Consider the following 24,553-nt stretch of genomic DNA (forward strand, 5'->3'; position numbering starts at 1 on the left):
CTTTAGTTCAGCTCTAAAATCTATTTTCCTTTTCCGTCTCTGTAGTTATGCGGAGAGAGCAGCCGTCTGTGTGTGTTTGAGAGCCAGAGAGAGCATGAATTAGGTGAGTGTCTGTCTGTGTATAAACCATCATACATCATCTGGCATAAAGCCTGTTACTTTTATTAGTCTGATCCGATATGACGATGATCTCCATGCGCATGTCTGGCACCTATTCAGATATACTCCGGGTTTCTTTCAGATGTTATTTCGTGCTGATGTTGGTCTGGAAAAAAAGCAGGTCAGAGATCGGGATCGTGTTTTGGCAGCGGTTGTGAATGTGCCGTTAAAAACCCCATTGATTGACAGCACATTTTCTAAGATTAGCGCCACTCATTAATCAATTAGTTCCAATCAATTCTCTCCACAGCCACATATTTGCATTATTTATGCACCGGGCACTGCATATTCATAGTCGGTGATAATCTAAGATAATGAGAGCAGCTCTGGCTCATATTTTGGTTTATAATTGGCTTGAATATTTCTGCTACTGCAGGAATTTTTTGGCAAGAGTTTGTAAGGGGGAAACAGATTGTTTAACCAATGAAACTACAAGTAACATCATTACTGTGCTTGAGGTATAATGTTAATATTGCTCAACGAAATCTACTTTTAAGCTGATTCTTGTACAAAAACCGTTTACATACTTTTTTGTTATTAATAGTTACGTTATTGTTCAAATAAATTAATTTGACTTGCTTAAAATTTCACTTTTGCATAAAAATTCATTTTTTTTCATGTTGCAGAGATGAATATATTCATGTTACACCCCTCACAAATCTCTATTTTAAGATTTATATTTTCTATAGTACTAATAGTTTCTATAGTAATAATATGTTTGTGCATATACATTAGATCAAAATCTGGAGCTCATCTAGCAAAATAACATACGATAATGGTTAAAAAATGATAGTACCCCAAATTTATATGTTAGGGGAAAAAATAAACAAAAATTTAAAAGATAGGAAAAATCCATATATATATAAAAATATAATGTATTTGTATATGTAAATAAATTAAAGCAAAAATACTGTATTTACATTTACAGCACCATTTATCTTGCTGTATATGTATTTACAGAAAGTTATGTATATATTTACTGTAAATGATATAGTAATTTTCATAATTCAACTTTAACACACAGTAACATACTGGATAACTGTCTTACCAACAGTAAAATACAGTTCATATTACAGTTAAATACTGTGTAATCTACAAAATTGTTAACAGTGTAAAATTTAGTTGAAATTGTATATTTTTCATTTTCTTAGTTTTTTTTTCAATATATATATTTATATATATGAAATTTACTTGAATTTATTTGTATTATCTTTCTATTTCTAAAGATATTCGATGTCTAAAATATTATTTTAATAAATATATATCTGTTTTTTATTGCAAATATTTTAGGTTTATTTATTTATTTATTTATTTTGCACTGTATTTGCACTTTTTTGCACTGTATTATTTTTTGTACTTCTTTTTTTGTTTAAAATTTTCATTTTTATTTCTCAAAACTTAATTTTCCCATTGCAGTTCTTTATTTTTGTTATCAAAATAAATTTTTATTTCTCAAAAATTAGTTTTTGCTTACCGATTTTTGAAGATTTGCATTTATTTAGTTATTTTTTCTCATTACTTTATTTTTTGTTTGCAAAACATTTTTTTTTTTGCTAGTATATATGGCCCTAGATTGACTCCATAGGATAGGATATCCAAAAATGAACCATTTACTTACATAATTTACTATGTTATTTACTGTTCAAACTTTACTTGTTACAAACCAAGATTCTTTCCTCTGTTGAACACAAAAGAAAGCTTTTTGAAAAGTGTTGGAAACCTGTAACCATTGACTTCCACAGTATTTCTTTTTTTCTACAGCACGTCATGATTTTACCAAGATGTGATCCTGGATTAACATCTATGTTGATCCTAGAACATCATTTTTATTCGAAAATGTAATCCATACCTATTCCCTACCCCTAATCCCAAACATAACTGTAAATTATTCCCAAATCAGAGGGGAATAGTTGGATAACAATCATGTAGAAGTGTACAAAACCTACCATAAGCCTAAACTTAACATAATCCCTTAATTCTGATTGGCTGATTGGCAGGTTGTTCCAGGATCAACATAAATGTTCATCCAGCAACATGTCCTATTTGGTGAAATCAGGTTAGTGTGGAAGTCGATGGTTACAGGTTTTCAACATTCTTCAAAACATCTTCTTTAGTGTTTATCAGAAGAAAGCAACTCATAATGCGTTCTAAACACTTACGGGTGAGTAAATAGAGAGTAATTGTTTTGATTTGTAGTGAACTGTCCTTTTAAGTCTATTCATAATTTAGTGTTTGGTCATCATTTTCAGTCTTTTCTCTGTCTATTTTTTTGCAATTGCACCTTTAAGGCTTTAAATAATGAGCATCTCTGCATCAAACTCTCAAGACTTGTTTTTTCTATTGCATGACCCATTTAGAGACGCACACATGTTCCCCCTGCTGTGAAGAGAGCGCAGGCATGTTAAAGTTAGCAGTCAGTACTAGTCTGCCAGAGGAAGCTGTTTTCATTTGCGTCTGAATGTTCGCAGCTCCCGCTATGTGACATTGGGGAACAGTGACAGCATGGAAGCAGACAGTGTGTGTGTGAGGCTGAATAATTCATGCAGACGGGCAGAGTAAATATTAAGCTAGTTGAGCGATGCATCCTCACACACACACACACACATATAGAAAAACACACACACACACAGTTCGTCCTGCTGCGATCTGGAGAGGCTGCAACTGTGGCATTACTGTCTCCAGCGGAGCCTCAGAAGCAGATGGATGTTCAGAGGGCGTAGATGTGTGTCAGTGGGTCACAGTTTACCCAGTATCCTCGGGGGCATCAATGGAGAGGAACTCTGCCATGCTTTTCTTTTCTTTTTTCTTTTTTTCCTTTTTTTTTTTTTTTTGCATGGGTGATTTCATTAGAGAACAAGCAAAGGTCAGTCTGCAGATTAATGCTTTATGTATTTAGTTAAGAGTCTTGACAAAATATAATATAATATAATATAATATAATATAATATAATATAATATAATATAATATAATATAATATAATATGATACAATATAATATAATATAATATAATAAATATAATATAATATAATATAATATAATATAATATAATATAATATAATATAATATGATATAATATGATATAATATAATATAATATAATATAATATAATATAATATAATATAATATAATATAATATAATATAATAAATATAATATAATATAACATAATATAATATAATATGATATAATATAATATAATATAATATAATATAATATAATATAATATAATATAATATAATATAATAAATATAATATAATATAAAATAATATAATATAATATCATATAATATAATAAATATAATTTAATATAATAAATATAATATAATAAATATAATATAATATAATATAATATAATATAATATAATATAATATAATATAATATAATATAATATAATAAATATAATATAACATAATATAATATAATATAATATAATATAATATAATATAATATAATATAATAAAATATAATATAATATAATATAATATAATATAATATAATATAATATAATATAATAAATATAATATAATATTATATAATATTATATAATATAATATTAGTGATGTCAAACAATTAATCGTGATTTATCCAATCAATAAATTAAATTTCATATTTACAAAATAGATTGTATATTTTTGTTGTATACAAACATACATAGAGTCAATAAGAAGCTGTGAATAAGAAGCTGGATTCAGCCTCGTCCCTCCTTATCGCAAACACAACAGCAGTCTGGTGAGGAATCTCTTTAGACGGATGACATTTCATGCCACGTTCAGCCTTAAAATGTGGGCAAAATTTGCTGTTTTGTCATCACCTTAAGGGGGTCACACACCAGAAGCGCTGCTTCAAATTACGCTATAGAGAATCATTCAAATACTAGCTATAAAGTGACACTGGTGAATTAGTAACGCTTCTGCTGTTCTGACGCCAGCTGCAGATGTGAATGAATGGCGGAAGAAAGTAGTTCCTAATAGAAAACGGTTTTAAACTCTCTGTGTTTGATTTTCTTTTTTATGTACAAGATTGTGCCGTCGAACTGTTGTATAAACGCAATATCACATGAGTAGCAGTGTGCTATGGCTGTATATTAGCAATGGTGGGGCACTAAGGCACCCGGTCTGCTGCCTTATGCCAATGCACACCCCCCACCATATATATATGTATATAAGGGTGAAGAGGAGGTACAGTGCTAATATTGCAGAATATCGCATGGCTATCAGCCAATCAGATTCAATAGAACTGATGTATATATATATATATGGTTATACGCAAAACAACATATCTAGGTATGCCCTAAAAAATGTATATCAAACATTTTAATTAAAAATAAAAATAAATAAATACGATTAAGATTAAAACTATGTTTTAAATCAGTTAGTTAACTGTGTGAACATGACTCTGCATCTTCTGAGATTCATTTATAAATACTCTTTCAAACACAAAGGCAGTAGTTTTAGCATCAGGATAATAATTCTGTGCATAAGCTCTTGTTCATGTTCAGATTGTGTTTTAAAACCTGTGGAGAGGAGCCTCCCTTTCGGAGGTGTAAATCTTTTAATATGCAAATCCTAATTGGACTGTTCTGATTCACTTCGGCCCAGTGACCTCGACGCAGGGGAGCCTCCCAAGCTGCGACATTACCCAGCATTCTCTGCTCAGCCATGCACACACACACACACACACACACATGGTAATGCACTTGTTAGAGCAGAACTTTCTCTGGCAACCGTCTGATCTCCAGCTAAGCCATCCATCCGTGAATATGATTTCGCATACAGTATGGTCACAATATCTGAAGAGCTTTTTTGATTCACTTGACGAATGTTTTGTGTTTGTATCGCAGTGGAGGGCTTTAATATTTGATTTTTTTTTTGTGGGTCTGACAGTGATTCTCGTATTTTAATGGTTTAACATGAAGGCAGTTTTGATTCTAGGCAGGTGACGAGTGATGTTTGTCCTTCTGCAGTCAATCAATCGGGAAGAGAGATCTGGGATTTGGAGATGGAGGAAGATGCCTCACGCTTCAGTGATTCGACACATCAATCTCAGAGGATCAGGAATTGAGAGTTAAGAAGCATCTCACAAACATTTTCATTCCCTCATCTTGCATTTTTAAGAGTGAATCAATCCATTTATGTTGACAAGAATATCAGAGATACTCTTTTAATCAGGCAGCAAGCCTCAACCAATCAGCACACCCTAGCAACCACATACAGCAACCACACAGCAACATCATCAAACACCCTAGCAACCACATACAGCACCATTCTAAAAACATCTGTGATCACACTAGCAACCACGTAGCAACGTTCTTAAACAACCTAGCAACCACATAGAAACATTCTTAAACATCTTATCAACCACATACAGCTACCACATAGCAACATCCCTAGCAACCACTTAACAACATTCTTAAACATCCTAGCATCCAAATAAATATTATTAACCACCCTAACAACCACATACAGCAAACACATACTGTAGCAACATTATCACACATCCTAGCAACCACATTGCAACGTTTTTAAACATCCTAGCAACTGCATACAGCAACATTCTAAAACATATGTGAACACCCTAGCAACCATATAACAACATTTTTAAACATACTAGCAACCACATACAGCAACATTCTAAAACATATGTGATCATCCTAGCAACCACATAGCAACATTCCTAAACATCCTAGCAACCACATAGAAACATTCTTAGACACCCTATCAACCACATACAGCAACAATCTAAAACATCTGAGATCACCCTAGCAACCACATAATAACACTTTTTAAACACCCTAGCAACCACATACAACAACAACTTAGCATAATTGTTAAACACCCTAGCAACCACATACAGCAACATTCTAAAGCATATGTGAACACCCTAGCTACCACATAATAACATTATTAAACATCCTAGCAACCACATAGAAACATTCTTAAACATCCTAGCAACCACATACAGCAACATTCTAAAAACCTATGTGAACACCTTAGCAACCACGTACAGCAACATTCTAAAACATAAGTGAACACCCTAGCAACCGCATAGCAGAAACATTCTGAAACATCCTAGCAACCACATATAGCAGCATTCCAAAACATATGTGAACACCCTAGCAACCACATAACAACATTCTTAAACATCCTAGCAACCAAAAGCACCAATCCACAACACATATGAACACCCTAGCAACCACATAACAACATTTTTAAACATACTAGCAACCACATACAGCAACATTCTAAGACATATGTGAATGCCCGAGCAACCACATAACGGAAACATTCTTAAACATCCTAGTGACCACAAAGCAACATTCTAAAACATCTGTGTACACCCTAGCAACCACATAACAACATTCTTAAACATCCTAGCAACCACATACAGCAACATTCTAAAGCATCTGTAAATGTCCAAGCAACCACATAGCGGAAACATTCCTAAACATCCTAGCGACCACAAAGCAACATTCTAAAACATCTGTGTACACCCTAGCAACCACATAGCAACATTTTCAAAGCATCTGCACACCTCCAGCTTTAATCCTGTGCTGGGAGGCCAGTGATTAAAAACGCAATTGATTTGCCTGCATGTGTGCAGTTGTGGGTCTCTAGTGGAGCAGACATCAGTAATTAGATTTGGAGAGCTGATGAGTGCTCGTTCCCTCTGTCACCACAGCCTTATCTTAAAATGCTAAATCAACTCGCTATCTCGCTAGAACAATTAATATTAATTAATAAAGAGAAACGCCGGCGCAAAAACAAGTTCTCTGACTCCATAACAAGGCTAATGGCTTCTCCAGAATAGTTTTCCTCTTCTGATGGATGTGGCGGCTGACTAAGCTCGATGCAAATTGTGAATCTGGTCTAATTGCTGACATTAGTTTGACATTCTTCTGGCATTTCGACCAAACGTGCCTGAAAAAAAAAAGCAGCCCTTCAGATTTTTGCATTTATTCCGAGTAACGCTGTGAATAATAATTGAATTCTCCAGGGTGAGCAAACCAACAATCAACCATGGCAACAATACATGACCTTCGTTTAGCTAAACCTCCGTCCTCTCCACATTATGGTCAGTGTGTTTGAACTCAGCATGGCCACTCCCTTCTGATTTGAATATTCATGCCTCTGTTCGCTTTATTTAACGGATTCTGAAATGTCAGCATGTTTTGCTGATGGGGTTTAACAATGAATACGTAAATCCTTTCTTAGGAAAGCCAATTTGTCAGTATGCAGACCTTGCGTGTCCCAGAATGCACTATGTTATTTATGCAGTTTTATTTTAGTAACTATTACAGCTTTTGTTTATGTTTTTAATTTATTTTTTGTTTTAATCAAACACACTTGAACAATCATTGTCTTGCTAGGTATACTTGAAACGTCCAGGCAGGTGTGTTGAGGCAAGTTGGAGCTGAACCCTGCAGGGACACCGGCCCTCCAGGACCGAGATTGGTGACCCTGGTCTAGAATATCAGAGACTTGAGATTATGGTTGTTTGGCACTATTAATCTTAGTTAATCTATAGTAACGGATTGCTCATAATGCTTAGTCACTTTTGGTTTCTGTTCTTTGTACTTCCATGTTTTCATTCCTGTTTTCATGGCAAGTCATTGACTATGTTCACCTGTTTCTGTTTTAGTTCCTTGCCATCCTGATTTTCATTGAAGTTAAATGGCCGCGGCGATCAGCTGATGCATTATAGGCCCCGTTTACACTAATGCGTTTTAGTTTGAAAACGGCGTTTTAGATCAAAAACGATCCGCGTCCACACTAGCATTTCACCTAGCGTTTCTGAACATATCTCCGTCCACACTACGCCACCAAAATCGTATATCACGTGACCATTTGCTCAAATCACGTGACCGGCGCTCAAAAACTCTGGCATAGTGTGGACGGATGGCGTAACCGTACCAAAACTTATGCATTTTAAAAGCTCCTGTCTGGATCCACAAGTAATGTTATTGTTGTAACAGCCGAGAGAGGAGATAAAATGTTACTTCACAAAAACCGCAGCAGGTCAAAGGAGCCAAAGAGAGTCACAGTTTGAGCACAGTTATCTGCTTTTCAAGTAGTTAGAGTGTTTTATTTAACTCCTCCCTCACCATAGTAAGCTACCGCCATATATAACGCATATGTGATAAATAACGTAGATAATTGATAGATAAATCAGTAGATAATAGCCAGTTATGATTATTACTGAACTGAATTGTTCACATTTTCATAGTGGTGCAACAAAGAATCAATTCATTTTGGCACCCCTAGTGGATTAGCTTTTTCTATGGTTTATTTACATTTGCGTTTTAATCATAAAACAATAATACAGTTAATTTTTCGGTTTATTATATTTATTTTTATTGTTATTTTATAGGATTTTTTAAATGTACATTTTTCTTTTTTGTTACATTTATTTCTCTTTTAATTTTAGATATTTTAGTAAAATAAATGTAACTAAATTAAATAAAATATTTTGGATTATGGATATTCATGTTTGCACTCATTTGCACTCATTTGCCATAATGTAAATACTGTGACTTATTACATTTAGTATATTTTATCTTACATCTTATATTTTTAGTATTATGTCTATTGTTGGTTTTTATGTGACTTATTACATTTAGTATACTTTATCTTGCCTCTTGTATTTTAGTATTATGTCTATTGTTTGTTTTTCTCTCTTTTTATGTTGCTGCTGGTCTCTGTGAGTTACCAAACAAATTTCGTTGTACAACTACAATGACAATAAAAGTTCTTTACTTTACTTACTTTACTAAAAATGAAGAAATAAAATGTTACCAGTTTTTTTATTTTATTTGAACTTTAGGTTTGTTTATTTCAAATAACTATTTTTTTTAATAACCTATAATAATCCTGCTTATGTTTCTGTGTAGACAACCATTTTAAAGCACAATGAAAACCCTCTCAGTTATCACTGAGTGGCCATATCCTGCTGATAATCCAGTTTCTGACGACATCACATCCTGCCCCTGTGACCTCTCTATGTAAACCAACACTAACCATTGATAGTAACGTAAATCCTCAGCTAGTTAAAGTGTCCTTATCCTATTACATATTCCCCAGAGTTAACAGGCATTCAGGTTGGAGGAAACACCAAAAGAAAAACCTCACAGTATTGTACTGCTCAGGTTATAAGGGAGAGATATATGATTGAGAGCTTACTCATTTTAAAGCAACCGTATTTATTATTATGACTTATTTAATATAGAACAATTAAAATAACCCCATATACTTGAACAAGGACTTTGAGTTTATAATATCAGAGACTTGAGATTATGGTTGTTTGGCACTGTTTAGGTAATCTTAAGTAGTATATTGAAACTAATTGCTCATAATTAGATTAGATTAGATTAGATTCAACTTTATTGTCGTTACACATGTACAAGTACAAGGCAACGAAATGCACTTCAGGTCTAACCAGCAGTGCAATAGCAGCAAGTGCAAGATACAGGTATAAGTTATAGAAAAACTATGGTGATATTTGCAGATGCATGTACTATAAACATTATACACTGGTTGTATTAGCTATGAATAGAGATTTACAATAAATGCATATATGTACAGGTTGCTATTAATACTCAGAAGCGTGCAGATTGATAAACATCATTACAAATGTATATGCACAGTGGGTGTGTACATAATTACAAATGTCCATGTGCAGTGAGGGTATGTACAGTCCAAATAAGTAAATCAGTGCAATGAAAATGTGCAATTTATAAATGTGCAAATGTTAAACAGTGCTGTGATTGTGAGGATTATAAGTTAGAGGAGAGTTGGGGGTGTTTTCGGGGAGCAAAAGAGTCCGTAAGGGGCAGAGTTCAGAGGGGAGACAGCTCTGGGGAAAAAGCTGTTCCTCTGTCTGCTGGGTTTTGTCCGAGGGAGCCTGAAGCGCCTGCCGGAAGGCAAGAGAGAAAACAGTTTGTGAGCAGGGTGAGAGGAGTCCTTAAGAATACTGTGTGCTCGGCGCAGACAGTGTTTCTTCTGGATGTCCTCAATGGCTGTAGTGTGGTCCCTGAGATGCGTTGGGCAGTTTTCACCACCCGCTGCAGCGCCTTACTCTCAGCAACAGAGCAGCTTCCATACCAGACTGTGACGCAGGATTCTTTCAGTTGTGCAGCGGTAGAAGTTCACCAAGACGGCTGATGAAAGCTGGTTCTTCTTAAGTTGCCTTAAGAAAAATAGGCGCTGGTGAGCCTTCTTGACCAGGCTGGAGGTGTTGGTGGTCTAGGAAAGGTCCTTGGAGATGTGGGTCCCCAGGAACTTGAAGGATGGGACAAGCTTAACGGCCATCCCATTGATGTGGATGGGATCATGTAAACCTGTTCGTCCCTTCCCGTCCACAATGAGCTCCTTGGTCTTGTTGGTAATGCTCAGTCACTTTTGGTTTCTGTTCTTTGAACTTTTGGTACTTACAGGTTTTCATGGCAACTCATTGTTTCATTGATTATGCTCACCTGTGTCTGGTTTAGTTTCTTGCCAGTACTGGGAAACATCTATACACACTCCTTCAAGCACATACACTGCTGCCAATTTAGATTATTCAAGTCACCTATAGCGCATGTCTTTGGACTGTGGGGAACCCGGAGCACATGGAGGAAAACCACGCCAACGTTGGGAGAACATGCAAACTCCACACAGAAAGAGCAACTGGCCCAGCTGGGACTCAAACCTGCAAGCTTCTTGCTGTGAGGCCATGGTGCTAACCACTGTGCTGCCATATTATTATTATTATTATTATTATTATTATTAACTATAACAATGAAGATGTAGAGAAAAAATATTGTTGGGATCACTTTCACTACTATTTATTCCAGCTAATAATCAATAAAACATTGACAGCCAGTCACAATCTGTTTAAATAGAAAGGTCTTGGGCAATCTCTACATATTGATGATCATAGTTTTGGTCTGAACTTTGCTGTGGTTTAACATTCAGAACTATCTTTAAAACATTGTCTTTATTATTATATTTATAGTCATCGTGCTCTGTGTGAACAGTCTCTTATGCATCTGTGCTGAACAAAACTCTGCTCCTTTGAGTTTTACAGTAGCAGCCCTCTCATTATAGTGCTGAATTTTGCATAACTCCTTTCTCTTGCTCTATTTCCAGTTACAGTCTTTGACGGTTTCTCCTGTATTCCTCCTCCATTAGCAAGCATCCCCGTTTTGTGAATCTGGCAGGATGTTTTTTTCTCGCTCAGCAGCCGTCACATGAAACGCATCCTTTAGCCTTTCAACCCGACATGCATCGTTACCCCCAGTTCAAACCTTCAGCCCAGTTTCCTCCTCATGCCCAGGTTGCCATGGGAGCTCATTAAAAAAGGAACTACGGTTATGTGTTCGTCACAAAGGGCAATCTCAACATTTATTAGAAGAGGATGAAATCGCAAGGGTGTGTTTTGCTGGATAAAGCATGTTCAGGGAGGCTGATGACGCAGTTAGACAACTTACGTGAGCTGATCCTACCCTGTTAGACTTTGCTACCGCATATTCAATAAGTAGGCAAAATACTCATCAGATTGTGCTACCAGCGAACATTTTGATTGTGGTGTTACAGTATATGAGGCTGTAATATGACCCTAGCCTACCTAAATTCTTAACCCCAACCCAAGGCCAGTAAAAGTTGTGTAGATTTATGCGTAATGATTTTGGTAGTAACTAAAATCTTATATGATTAAATAAAAAATAGCAACGTTTTAACTTTTAGTTAATCTATAAACTGTCACTGTCCCACCACCGAAACCCTTAAATTTACATTCCTTTTAAGCAATTAATTTCTAATCAAATCATGACAAACTATATATCATTGGAAATGTCCACTTCTGAATGAATATTTTACCTTTTTTTTTTTTGCTTTGGTTCTAAGAGTAACAGATGAAAAACATTTAGGCTGCGTCCGAAAGCACATACTTTCATACTATATAGTATGCTAAAATCAGTATGCAAGCTGAGTAGCATGTCAGAATTCATAGAATTTAAAAATCAATATGCGAGAAGTACCCGGATGACTTACTACTTCCGGCGAGATTCTGAAGTGCGCATCCTGTGCAAGCTGCACTCTCCCATAATGCCCCGCAAGAGAATTCCTGAATAGGAGTGAAGTGACGTAACTTACGCATCACGAAGTGGCGGAAGTAGTATGTCCGAATTCCATTCATACTGCTCACATTCATACTGTATAAAATGTACTTTTATAACGGCCGAGTAGTATGTTTAAATTCAAGTACAGTGTAGTAGGCGGTTTTGTACGCAGCCTTATTGTCACCCTACAACCTGTGGGACAATTTGCAATTACATTTATAAGCCATAATGTTCTAGTCTAAACATAAAGCAATCATGACAAACTATATATAATTTGAAAGCTTACAATGTCTAGTTTCTATATCTGGTTTTGATTGATATTACTGAGCAACAGTTTTTTAATTAATTTGCTACAAGGATACTCATCAGAGTTGTAAAGCATTACTTTGCTACAGCAATCCATTAGTTTAGATGTTTTTTAGAGGCTAAATTCAATTCGAATACCACCAAACTGCCCATACTACTTTAGAATTTCATGTCTACTTCACAAATATTGTCAAAAGTGTGAAAAAGTACAGTTTATATTCCTCAAAACATAGGGGGCGCTCTTATATGTTCACCAATGGACACTGAAGGTCATCCGATAGTCATGTCTGTTACTGCGGCAAAAACAAAATCTTACTGAAAACTCTTATTTTGAGATATCAGCTTGAAATTTGAAGTATAATTTGTTCATGTGTGTAGCTTTAATTTTCTGTGAATTTTAGGTTAAAACATGTATTGAAAGGTACATATTTCATGTATTATATTAACATATACATTCATTGCTTTGTTATTTTCATGAACATGAATGCAGATCATTTTAATTTGACTTTTTTGAACGTTTTCAATCTGACATCTGTCTTCTTTAAAATGAGACTGAGCTTAAATCTGTGCAAAACAAACTATTTTTTGCAGTGGATTAACTTGGAATCATTAATTATTCACCTTAAGAATAACATTGTTAGCTAGTTAACATTGTAAATTTAAATTTAAGCAGACTTTAAGGTTTGCAAATCCAATTAAAACCACTCATTTGGTAAACGAAGCAAGTCGCTCATATAATATATCTACTAGAACACAGAACATATTACTTTACAAACTATATTGTAAATAAATCATATACACATTTGCATGTCAGGCATATGTAAGACATAATGTTGTATATATCATTTGAAAGCTTAAAATGTCTTGTTTCTATATCTAGTTTTCATAAATTTGATTGATATTAATGAGTGACTTTTTTATTATTATTATTATTATTTCGCAACAAGCATACTCATCAGAGTTTTAAAGCATTACTTTGCTACAGCAATCCATTTGTTTCAATGTTTTAAGAGGCTAAATTCATCTAAAAAAACACCAACTCGCCCATACTAGTTTAGTATGTCATGTTTACTACACAAATATTGTAAAAAGTATGGAAAAAGTACAGCTCATATTCCTAAAAACGTAGGGGGCGCCCTTGTATGTTCACCAATGGAAACTGGAGGTCATCCGATAGTCATGCCTGGTACTGCAGCCAAACAAAATCTTACTGAAAGCTCATTTTTTGGATATCAGCTTGAAATTTGGAATATACTTTGTTTATATATTTAGCTTTGATTTTGACTGAAAAATACATATTTCATGTATTATATATACATATACATTAATTGTTTTATTGTTTTCATAAACAAAGGCACGCTTTTAATTTAACTTTATGAATGTGTTTCCCTTCAGCTTGAATCTGACATCTGTTTTATTTAAAATGAGATTAAGCTTGAATCTATTCAAAACAAACTATATTTTGCAGTGGATTAACTTGGAATGATTAATTATTCACCTTAAGAATAACATTGTGAGCTAGTAAACATTGTAAATTTTGATTTCAAGCGCACTTTAAGGTTTGCAAATCCAATTAGAACCACTTGGTTGGTAAACAAAGCAAGTCTCTCATTTAATATATATAGTAAAAGACAGAACATGATACTTTATAAACTGTATTGTAAATGGATCATGTAAACATTTGCATACTAGTCAATAATATTACTAAAATTCATATAAAAACTGGATAAATATATACTTACAGAAATAAATATTCAATGATGAGCCAAAAAACTTGCAAATTTCTATCACAACCTTAAAACCATTCAAATACAGTGCCGGTAGCATTATCTGACGAGTAGGATAAAATGTCAGGACACTCGGCATCCAATGTGAGACACAAGGACATGCCGAGGACGTGCAGACCTCCAGCATCTGGCTTTCTTTCTGCTGAAAAACACAGATCTAATGCTGAAAATAATCCAGTCTCATCTGCGAACGTGCAAAACCGACCAAAATGCGAACAATGTGCCTGAGACAGATTGCAAATGAAGTCCCGGTCTCCATAGGGACGACCTTGCGCCGCTTTTAACGGCCTTATAATGTAACCTCAGAGATATGAATTACAGATGGGAGATAAAGATAGTCTCAGGCAATCGCTCTTGTGAATGGGACTGCGGAGCGTAATAGTAATATATTTCCTGCGGATTTATTCTGCTTCAATCCACTCACTCTTGGCTGTCTAGATCGGCACGAGCACTGTGGAAATTTTGACCGGGATCGTTTAAAAGCTCATTACGCATGCAAGGCTCGGTATGGAGAAACCCAGAGAGGCCAGAAGTGAAGGGAATACCTAATAAAGGCCAGAAACTGTAAACAAGAGTGAAGCCCCTCATGGGACTGTGCTTTTTTTCCTCCCAGTCATGACCCACCACGCCCCTCTGACACTAAACCAGATGCACAGAGACACACAGAGCAATAAGAGCAGCAAATTGGAGGAAATGGCATCTGAAATTACGTTTATTATAAGTCCTGTAGAGAGTGACTTCATGTTTTTCAATGAAAATACAGTATATATGAAAGCATCAGTCATATACATTGAAAAAAGAAAACCTTTAAGAATTTTTATTTCCATTGGCTACTGAATAAACCACAATAGTCCAATGACTTGCCTAATTAAGTCAGCTTGTAAACCTAATAATCCCAGTTAAGCCTGTAAATCGCACTTTAAGCTAAACACTAGTCTCTCGCAAAATAGTCAGACATTATGTACTGTCATCATTAGTCCCTTTCACACATACAGACCTTTACTGGCAATTTTCCGGAAAGGTGTGTATGTGTAAACAGGCCCTTTTTGAAAATACCGGTAAATTCGTTCTGGCTATTTTCTGCAAAGAGAAGTTGTAACATTACCGGTAATTTGCCGGAATGCTGCGCTGTGTGAACGCAGAAGAAAGATTGCCGGAAAGAGCGTGTGCACGTCTAGAACGTGCTGACGTGAGACGCCTGCTTTAGCCAATCAGAACAGTCAGACGCATTCACGTCCGTGCGGTTTATGAGGATAAGAGTCTTTGAATATTTTTCCAGACACATTTAGCTGCTAGAAATTAGTCAGATAAAGTTTATATGTTTATCTTAACGCCAACCGTGTAATTCATTATCGATAAGATGCTTATGATAAGCCGTTGTTTGTTTACCTTCAAGCTTTGCGTGTGCCCATGAAACAGCCCATGAGCACCAACACACACACATATCATGTACATCTAGACATGCAAAGTGTTTCTCTATATGTTTTCATCGGAGTTGTTCACAATACTAATCCATCCACAGAGTTTGTGATGTAGTCAAATGTTTACAAATACAAGCGCAGCCGTTTAGAGGTCATTTCTGGTTAATGATGTCAGAATTTAGTGGTATTTTGGAATGGATGTGTGAATGCTCTTTTCCAGAAAAATTCCGTAACGTCCTCGCCTATGTGAACAGCGCTTTTTTTGAATTTACCGATTAAGTCGTTCCGGAAATTTTCCAGATATTTACCGGTATCACTGTGTGAAAGAGGTTATTGCAAAGACAAATGTAAAAATTGGTTATTAAAACATGTATTGGTTATTTAAATAAAATTTCACAAGAACAATCTCTATTAAAGTTATAGATTATTTAAAGATTGTTTAAGTATGTGTTCAAAGATACAGTGGTTCCTTGTTAATCGCTGGAGATACCGTCTAAAGATAGCAATAGGTGAAGTCTGCTTTATTTTTTACATTTATTCTAGATGTTTTAAGGATGTAAAACTTTTTATTTTCTCAGGCATTTTCACACTTTTCTCGCTTGTTTAACCACTCACGTAACGTCTACCTTCCTTTAGTATGTTCAGAAGTCCAACTTTTTGTGCGATGGTTAGCATCTTCCTCTGCCTTTTGGGTGCTGTTGTGGGTGCAGAATGTTTCGTCGACATTGTGGGGAGAAAACACACAGTACAGCACTTCAGAGTCACACTGCGAGCGATCGAAGATTTCGGTAAATTTGGCAAGCTGAACGCATTCTGTACTGTACAGGACACAAGGCATGGAGGAGATTTAGTGACAATGATCTATAGCTAATCAGGACGCAGAACAGTGCGCACAAAAACAAAAAACAAAAAGATCAACAATCTTTGTTGAATACGTACCCCCGTATAGATTTCTAGAGAGCACGAATTATGTAGCCATATTGCTGTATTTCATCTTTAAAATGAACGCTACAGGGCGGTTTGACGATGCTGACGGCTTCTGTTTTTTTTCCCGCTACCAGCTGAATGCTTACCTCCATGTGAACAGCTTTTCCGCTGTTAACAGTTTGCCCAGTAGCTCACCATGTATGTCAGTGAACTTGAGATGCAGAGAGGAGTTGACCACAATGACAAGGTTCGAGTCCGGCGAAGAATGATTCCAAAAAGCATGTAAAACAAAAACAAAAGGCAAAACATAAAATAAGCAAGTAAATAACAGGGTGAAAATGTGGTAAAGTCTGAAAACATGGTAAAAATCAGACGAGAGCTTTTCTTTTTCTGGATTGCTTTTTAAAACTGTCAGTTGGGTTTAGGGAAGTGGGTGGGCGGGTCAATTGGTGCTATTGAAAACTGGAATCTGTTTGGTTCAGGGAAAGGGATGGGTGGGGGATCAGTCGATCAATCAGTCAGTCAGTCGACAGCGGCCTCTGGTGGATCTACGTGAGAACAGCAGGTGCGAATGGCACTCGCAAGAGAAATTTAAGATCTGAAAAAGTGTACACAGCGCCCTCCGGTGGATTTGCAAAAACAAAAACTGCAAAAAGAGTACCTCAAGGGATGTATTTCGCAATCTCCAAAAATGTATATAGGGGTACATATCTATAATGAACCTGGGTTGGCTAAATATAGTGTTTCCTGGAGCACTTTACTACAGCTCTCTGATTGGAGGAATTGTGTGTACAGCCTTATGGGTCATGTAGTTTTTATTTTCCTGCACAAATTCTGCAGATAAACAGATGTTTTAATAGTATATTTCACGAGTTCACACTCACAAATATTTGACTGCATAGAATATGCATATTTGGCGTGCTGTCCGGGGCTCTGAGCTCGGGAAGACACCCTAACTCCGCTTATCAGGATAGAGAGACACAGGGTGCGGGCACAGTGTCTAGCCCGGCTCCAGAACGCTCCCCCCTCAGGTTTAAATAGGTATCGTGTTTAATACAGTGGAGTTGGGGTGGTGGAGGGATGCTGAAGTCAAGAGAAAACAAAGGTATGACGTGTTTGACTATTTATAAGGGTTTGGTCTTGAGCTGATTGAATAATGGAATGAATGCTCCTCCCGAAATGTGTTGACATTATTCTTTACATTCGTGACACGTTGCAGTGGCAACCATTCCAGACTTTCTACAAAAAACGTATGCGAATTTCACCTTCCATAAAATGTAGTATATGTGCTAAATGTCATATATTTAATGACAGATTTGTATGTGGGCTGAAATTAAGTGGCATGCATAATGACTCGAAATAAAAAAGGGTACATTTTAGTTATTTTGCAGCTTAGACGTTACATAAATATGATTAAACTCGGAACATATTTGAATAGAGGAAAACATAATTATACAAAGGGAGCAGAAGCAGTGACATTAGTGTAAATGAACATACTAATCAAACGCCCCAAAGGCTTACATTAGTAAAGGGCAAAGGGACGCCTGGTGGTATTAATAGCAGCATTTTTTAAGCCAGCTGTACCAAGGGGTGAATAAAAATGATAATGAAGGATCATTTGATGCTAATCTGAAATGCTGTGGCCATGCTGGGACAAATTAATGCGCTGTATTGCTCTGAGCACTGCTGTAATGTCCTGAAAGACCCTGTCATGTAGCAGCTTGCCGATAATTTGCCGTTCACATACAATTATGCTTTCTTTCCTACAGGCAGTGCTGCAGCAACAAATACTATTATATTAAGAGAGAGAATTCAGAATGAGTTAAAATATCGCTTTGCTTCCATCTAGTGGCGGCGTTGAGCATTTACAATGTTGCTGCTTGTATTATAAGTTTTCTGTTAAATAGAATAGCAGAACTTTATTACATTTAAACCATTGGGCCCTTTATTATTATTATTTTGTTGATTTTTTTTTTTTCTGTAGAGTCACTGAAGACCTCTGACCACGTCCCGTTGTGTGTTATTCCTGTAACTCTCACAGATAATGATGTGTCTGGCTGGATACTTAGAGCTAATCTGTCACCTCCGAGAAAAAGATAACATATGATATTGGAGTCGCGCAGGACAGTCTCAAAACCTCAGACTGCTGTATTTGCTTCTGAATTTACAGAAATACTGCAAACAGCCGGTACTGAAAGTGAAAGGACGCTATATAAATACAGATGCATCGCTAAATATGAAAAGTTTAATGCAAAATCCTCTTTTTGACATCTAAAACATTCTCAGGTTCAATCATTTTGCTTTTATGTCAATGAACAAGGTATTCCCATTTCATGTAAAGTGAAACAACTGATCATAAACATAAGAGGTTGTTTTTGAAGGAAATCTCAGATGACATTTAAAGGTTTTTGCATCTGAACTCTTCATATTTATATATTTATTTGTTTGTTTATTTGTTTGTTTGCTTGTTTTATTTATTTATTTATTTGCTTATTTATTTATTTAAGTTTGGTTTTTGTTTGTTTGTTTATTTGTTTATTTGTTTGTTTATACTACCCATTTGAAATAATCTGAAACTACACAATTTATTGTGTTTGTTATTATTTATTTTTTTTATGTTCAATATACTTAAATTGGTCAAAACTAAATACCTTAATTCATTTAAGTTGGGACAACATGAATATTTATAGTACATTACAGCTTTCTTTTATCAGACTGATCAATAAATTAGAGCGCAGAGCGCTTTTAAATATAAATTTAAAAAAAAAAAGCTTTAGCCCTGAGGATCATGTCCCTGTGTGGAATGACAGAGGAATTGAGTTTTACGTTGTCTAATGTTTAGTCCCAGAGAGAGATATTACTGCAGTTTCACAGGGTAAAACCCAAGGGTGGTTTCCATGGTAAGAGAAACGAATATGGCAGACAGAAATTATAGTTTAATGTCATACTTTTTAAAGCATGTTTCATGTAATGTAGTCAATTTTTGTATATTTTTTTAAAATACTAATATAGTAAAATGTAGAAAAGGATTTTGCTTGCATGTTATTTTACATCTGTATTTCAGTCCATATATATATATATATATATACATATATATATATATATATATATATATATATATATATATATATATATATATATATATATATATATATATATATATATATATATGCCTATAATTTTTATTTATTTTAAATGCAAGTATTTTATTTATATATTTTTATTCATTTTTATGTACAATTTTGCTCTATATATAAAGTTTGTCTATTCATGTTTTATATATAAAAGCACAGCAAATACAAAATAAAACAATTATGTAGAATAGTAAATATGTAACCATTTATATATATAATTATATGAATAGAATATATTTTAAATGAACCATATATAAATATAATATAATATAATATAGTTTTATATAATGTAATATAATATATTATAACCCTTAGATTAAGTTAATGTATAATAATAAATAAGATGTTTAATATATAAAAAGTAATATTTTAAAATAACGTTAACATATTATTTTTTATGCTTGCACAATATAATATATAACAGTAAAGTGATTGTAACAATACATTAAATAAATAAAAAATAATATTGAGTTGATGTAAGATAAATATTTTGTAGACAACTATAATAAAATACATTAACTTCATATTTGTTCCTAAAGTGTGTATTATTAAATAAATACTATAAGTTGAAAATAATATGTACTAATCAATTGTCATGCCGCATATACTATATGGTAAAATTGTGAAGGATTATTTTAATGTAATATTTAAAATATTGCAATATAACAAAAATGCCAATAATAAAATAGTAAAGTACAATATAAATTATTTAATTTTAAAATGTATAAATGCTAAAACTGTATATATCAATGTTTAATAATTTCAAAAATCAAAATCTACAGTTAATACAATATAAAAAATGGCAATGAATAGAATAGAATAGAATAGAATAGAATAGAATAGAATAGAATAGAATAGAATACTAAAACAGAACAGAATAGAATATTGTGCTGATGATGTGCTGACTTTTGCTGCTTGTTTAAACTACTGTGCTTGTTTGACAAAGTTCGTACGCATTCTTTGGAACAACATAATTGTTTTACGTTTAATCCACTTGGGTAAAAACGGTTGAGTTAACTTAATCGATTTGTGTTGGGACATCATGAAGTTATTGTGTGGAACAATGCGTTTTTACAGTGTAGCACTTTGTAGACCATTCCGCTTTGCATGGTATTAACGAGTATGACAGCGCCGTCTGCCGGTCACTGCTATAACTACGCCGCAATCTCCTCTCCTCTTCCCATTCCTCCTCTTTCCAGTGCTCGTGCAAGTAATAATGCGGTCAGGGGAGATTTTGGGCTTCGTTGGGGCGCAACGAGTCACCGGCGACCCACGGCGTAAAATGCGCATCCAACAAAGACGCATTTACATCTGAGAGCGTCTGATAACGAGAGATAATGATGAGATCAAGACGAGCGGACAACCACAGACCCCGCGATGCGACTGCTTTACCGCAGTGGATGCGCATGTATTTTTACGGGATGCACGGGGTGACGCTGGACATCCTGCTGTCCTCAATCCACCGGTTCCTGGACCACGGTGACCCCCAGCTGCTGGGATTCTCCTCTCCATATCTGTGCGTCGTCCACTCCTTTACGCATCTCGCTTTGGAGAAGATCTACCTGCAGAAAAGATGCTTCCAAGAGCGACCTGTCGTCTTTCACCTCGTCTTCTACCCGTGCCTCTACATCTGCCTGCAGATTTTAATCGGGAATCTGGTGACATGCACCGAAAGCATCACCGTCTCCGTCACGCAGCTCACAGTGCATTACATCCTCGCTTTATATTTCGCGTATTTCTTCCATAAACGCTTCCTGGGGCTGCACTATCAAAACACCGCGGCGAAATCCCACCTAAACGCGGTGCCCGGCGTCATGCGCTTCGTCTTTTTCGGCATGCACGGCTTTCTGGATGAGGTGCTCTTCACTTCTGTGTTTAATCTCTTTGAGAAGGGAGAACTGAGGGGGCACACGTCCCTCTGGTCGTTCCTGATGTATGGGAGCTGCAGTTTTGTAGTGGAGAAGCTCTACCTTTTTCTGCACTTTAGAAGAGGATGGGGGATTTCTCGGCGCCTCCCCATATACATCTGCTTCATCTACACATGGGAGTTCAGCTGGGGCTTTACTCTCAGGCGGTTTGGAGCATGCTCCTGGGACTATTCTCACTATCCTTTTCATTTCATGGGACTGGTGACGCTGATGTATCTTCCAGGATGGGTTTGCCTGAGTCTGTATCAGGACGTCTTGTCGAATGTTCTGCTCAGGATTGTGTATGATGGCAAGAGTTGGTGCCAATGGATGCCTGGTGCCAAAAGGGAAGCTTGAAGAAAACACGGATGTTGGGGTTTTCTTAATATAACCTCCCAGGACCAGCACAAAAAATGGCATTTGAATATTTCATACATGGAAACACTCTCTAAAATAAACAAAGAGAGAGATAGGTGTCACTTGGGCAGTATATTTACATCTTTGAACATGAAATGGTGTATACTGCTGGTACTCTGAAAAAAAAAATGGTTCATTGGATCTACTGTTTTTTTGTAAGGTAAGTGGTTGCAAATAAATATTATAGAGTTGAATTTAAACAAATAAATCAAGTTGAACTTTACTACATTTAATTTGTTTGGTTAAATTCAGCCCATATAAATTGTTTGAAACCAGTTAGCTTAAAAAATAGTAAATCTGAGTCCAGTGGCCCCTTTCCATAGAGTAGGACGGTTCGGTGCAGTATGATATGGTACACTTTTTATTGCCTATTTCCACAGAACAAATTAGTACATTAAGTGTACATTTTAGTATCCAAAAAGTACGAAAGTGTCCTTTTATAAAGGTACTGCGCTGGTGACAGCTCTCATCTTTATTTTTTGAGAGTGTATAGGGCTCGTTGTCACTCCGTTTTTAGTTTTAAATGTCAATGTTTGTATAGAGATATAGAACAAAACATAAAAACAAATACAATTGAAGTCAGAATTATTAGCCCCCCTTTAATTTATTATTATTTAATTATTTGTTTTTGTTTTTTTGTCTTTTTAAAATATTTTCCAAATGATGTTTAACATGCAGAGCAAGGACATTTCCACAGAATGTCTGATAATATTTTTTCTTCTGGAGAAAGTCTTATTTGTTTCATTTCGGCTAGAATAAAAACAGTTTTTAATTTTTCTAAAATCCATTTTAAGGTCAATATTATTAGCCCCTTCATGCTATATTTTTCCAATAGTCTATAGAACAAACCATCATTGTAAATAACTTGGCTAATTACCCTAACCTGCCTAGTTACCCTAATTAACCTAGTTAAGCCTTTAAATGTCACTTTAAGCTGTATAGAAGTGTCTTGAAAAAGATCTAGTCAAATATTATTTACTGTTGCCATGGCGAAAATAAAATAAAGCGGTTATTAGAAATGAGTTATTAAAACTATTATGTTTAGAAATGTGTTGAAAAAAATCTTCTCTCTGTTAAACAGATATTGAGGGAAAAATAACAGGGGGGCTCATAATTCTGACTTCAACTGCATATACAGTCATTTGAATGTGTCACACAGCACATAGAGTAATATGGAGAGGGGTCTGGATGCAGACCTAGTGCATATGCAAACTGAGCTGCATGCAATGCTTTTTTAATAGGCTCATCCATCCCTACCACTTGCGTTGCTGAGAGATGCAATCTCAGCTTGCATCATAAAGGCTGCATCCAGATACTATTGGTAAGTCACAATGGGGACCTAAATTAATGACATTAAATGGATAGTTCACCCTAAAAGGAAATTTTCCAAGGTCATTTAGTTCAAGAATTTCTTTCTTTTATTAAAGACAAGACTATATATACATATATATAGTAATATAGTAATAATATAATATATAGAATATAATATTATATATAGAGTAATAATATGATGAATAATTATTAATTTTATTAATATATTATTATTATTATTTATTACGTCATATGATATGCCATAACTCGGTAACACTTTACTTTTATATACATAGTGTATTATAAAAAACGTATTCCATTGATAATGTATTTTAAAACACAATGCATTGTATGAACTCATGAATAATGATACTGCTAGTTATAACTTGTGTCTCATTTTAGAAAGTAGGATGCTTTAAATTACCCAAATTCTGATGCAACAGAATCTGCATACATTACAATGCATTTAACGACAATTATTAATGCAAAAATATCAGTGAAGTGTTACCAATTAATAATTTACACCACTAACATTTGGTATCAGAGAAAAGTGCAGGATACGAACATATTCAAATGTTCTCCGAGGTTTAAAACATGAACTGCTGGATCTCAGGGGGATTCTTGTACCAGCGTTTCACCCTCAGAGAAGTGTTTCCTCAGAGAAACGAGCGTAGCTGCTTTAGCACCGTTAATGTGCTTTTAAATCTAATGAACCTTATGAACTGCCATTGCACAAACACACACACAGCAGGATTTCACAAATTACTAACACAAATAACACCGCTGGGCATTGATGGTTATTGAATATTGGGCGTCTGGATGATTGTTTTACTGCATGATGGAGTAACTGCATGCGTCGGGATTGTGCATGTCGAGACAGCAGCGTCTGATTCTCCCTGATAATGAGCCGCTGTAACTGTAGCTGAATCTCAGATAAACTGTGACTTTTTACAGAGAAATTCCTTTAACTTTTATCAGAACGAGAGCAACTGAGTGCCTTCATATTATTGCTTTAGGCAGCTGGACATCTGTAATCCAATCTCTGTTGAAGCATTAAAGGGGTAGTTCACTCAAAAAATGTAAATTTGCT

At 35.1% G+C, this 24,553-nt stretch overlaps 2 protein-coding genes across 6 annotated transcripts in view; both read left to right on the forward strand.

The window, feature by feature from the left end:
- The window catches only part of LOC147844603 (uncharacterized), a 240,158-nt gene that overhangs the window by 204,983 nt on the left and 10,622 nt on the right, over nucleotides 1–24,553 (forward strand). For 2 of the 5 annotated variants that reach the window (XM_088649935.1, XM_088649936.1), the window contains one exon: nucleotides 5,123–5,222. The exons of 2 other annotated variants lie outside the window; for them this stretch is intronic. In XM_088649935.1, the coding sequence (XP_088506061.1) occupies nucleotides 5,123–5,222 (100 nt within the window). Of the gene's footprint in view, nucleotides 1–45; nucleotides 104–5,122; nucleotides 5,223–24,553 lie in introns of all 5 variants that reach the window. One more of the 5 variants, XM_088649937.1, reaches the window with a different exon arrangement.
- tmem229a (transmembrane protein 229A) lies at nucleotides 21,008–22,258 on the forward strand. Its single transcript, XM_087247889.1, is given in 2 exon segments — nucleotides 21,008–22,052; nucleotides 22,054–22,258. Coding segments are annotated over 2 exon segments (960 nt in total). The 5' UTR covers nucleotides 21,008–21,165; the 3' UTR covers nucleotides 22,127–22,258.

Source organism: Danio rerio, chromosome 4 (assembly GCF_052040795.2).
Source record: "Danio rerio strain M-AB ecotype USA chromosome 4, GRCz13ab, whole genome shotgun sequence".
NCBI classification, from domain to species: Eukaryota; Metazoa; Chordata; class Actinopteri; order Cypriniformes; family Danionidae; genus Danio; species Danio rerio.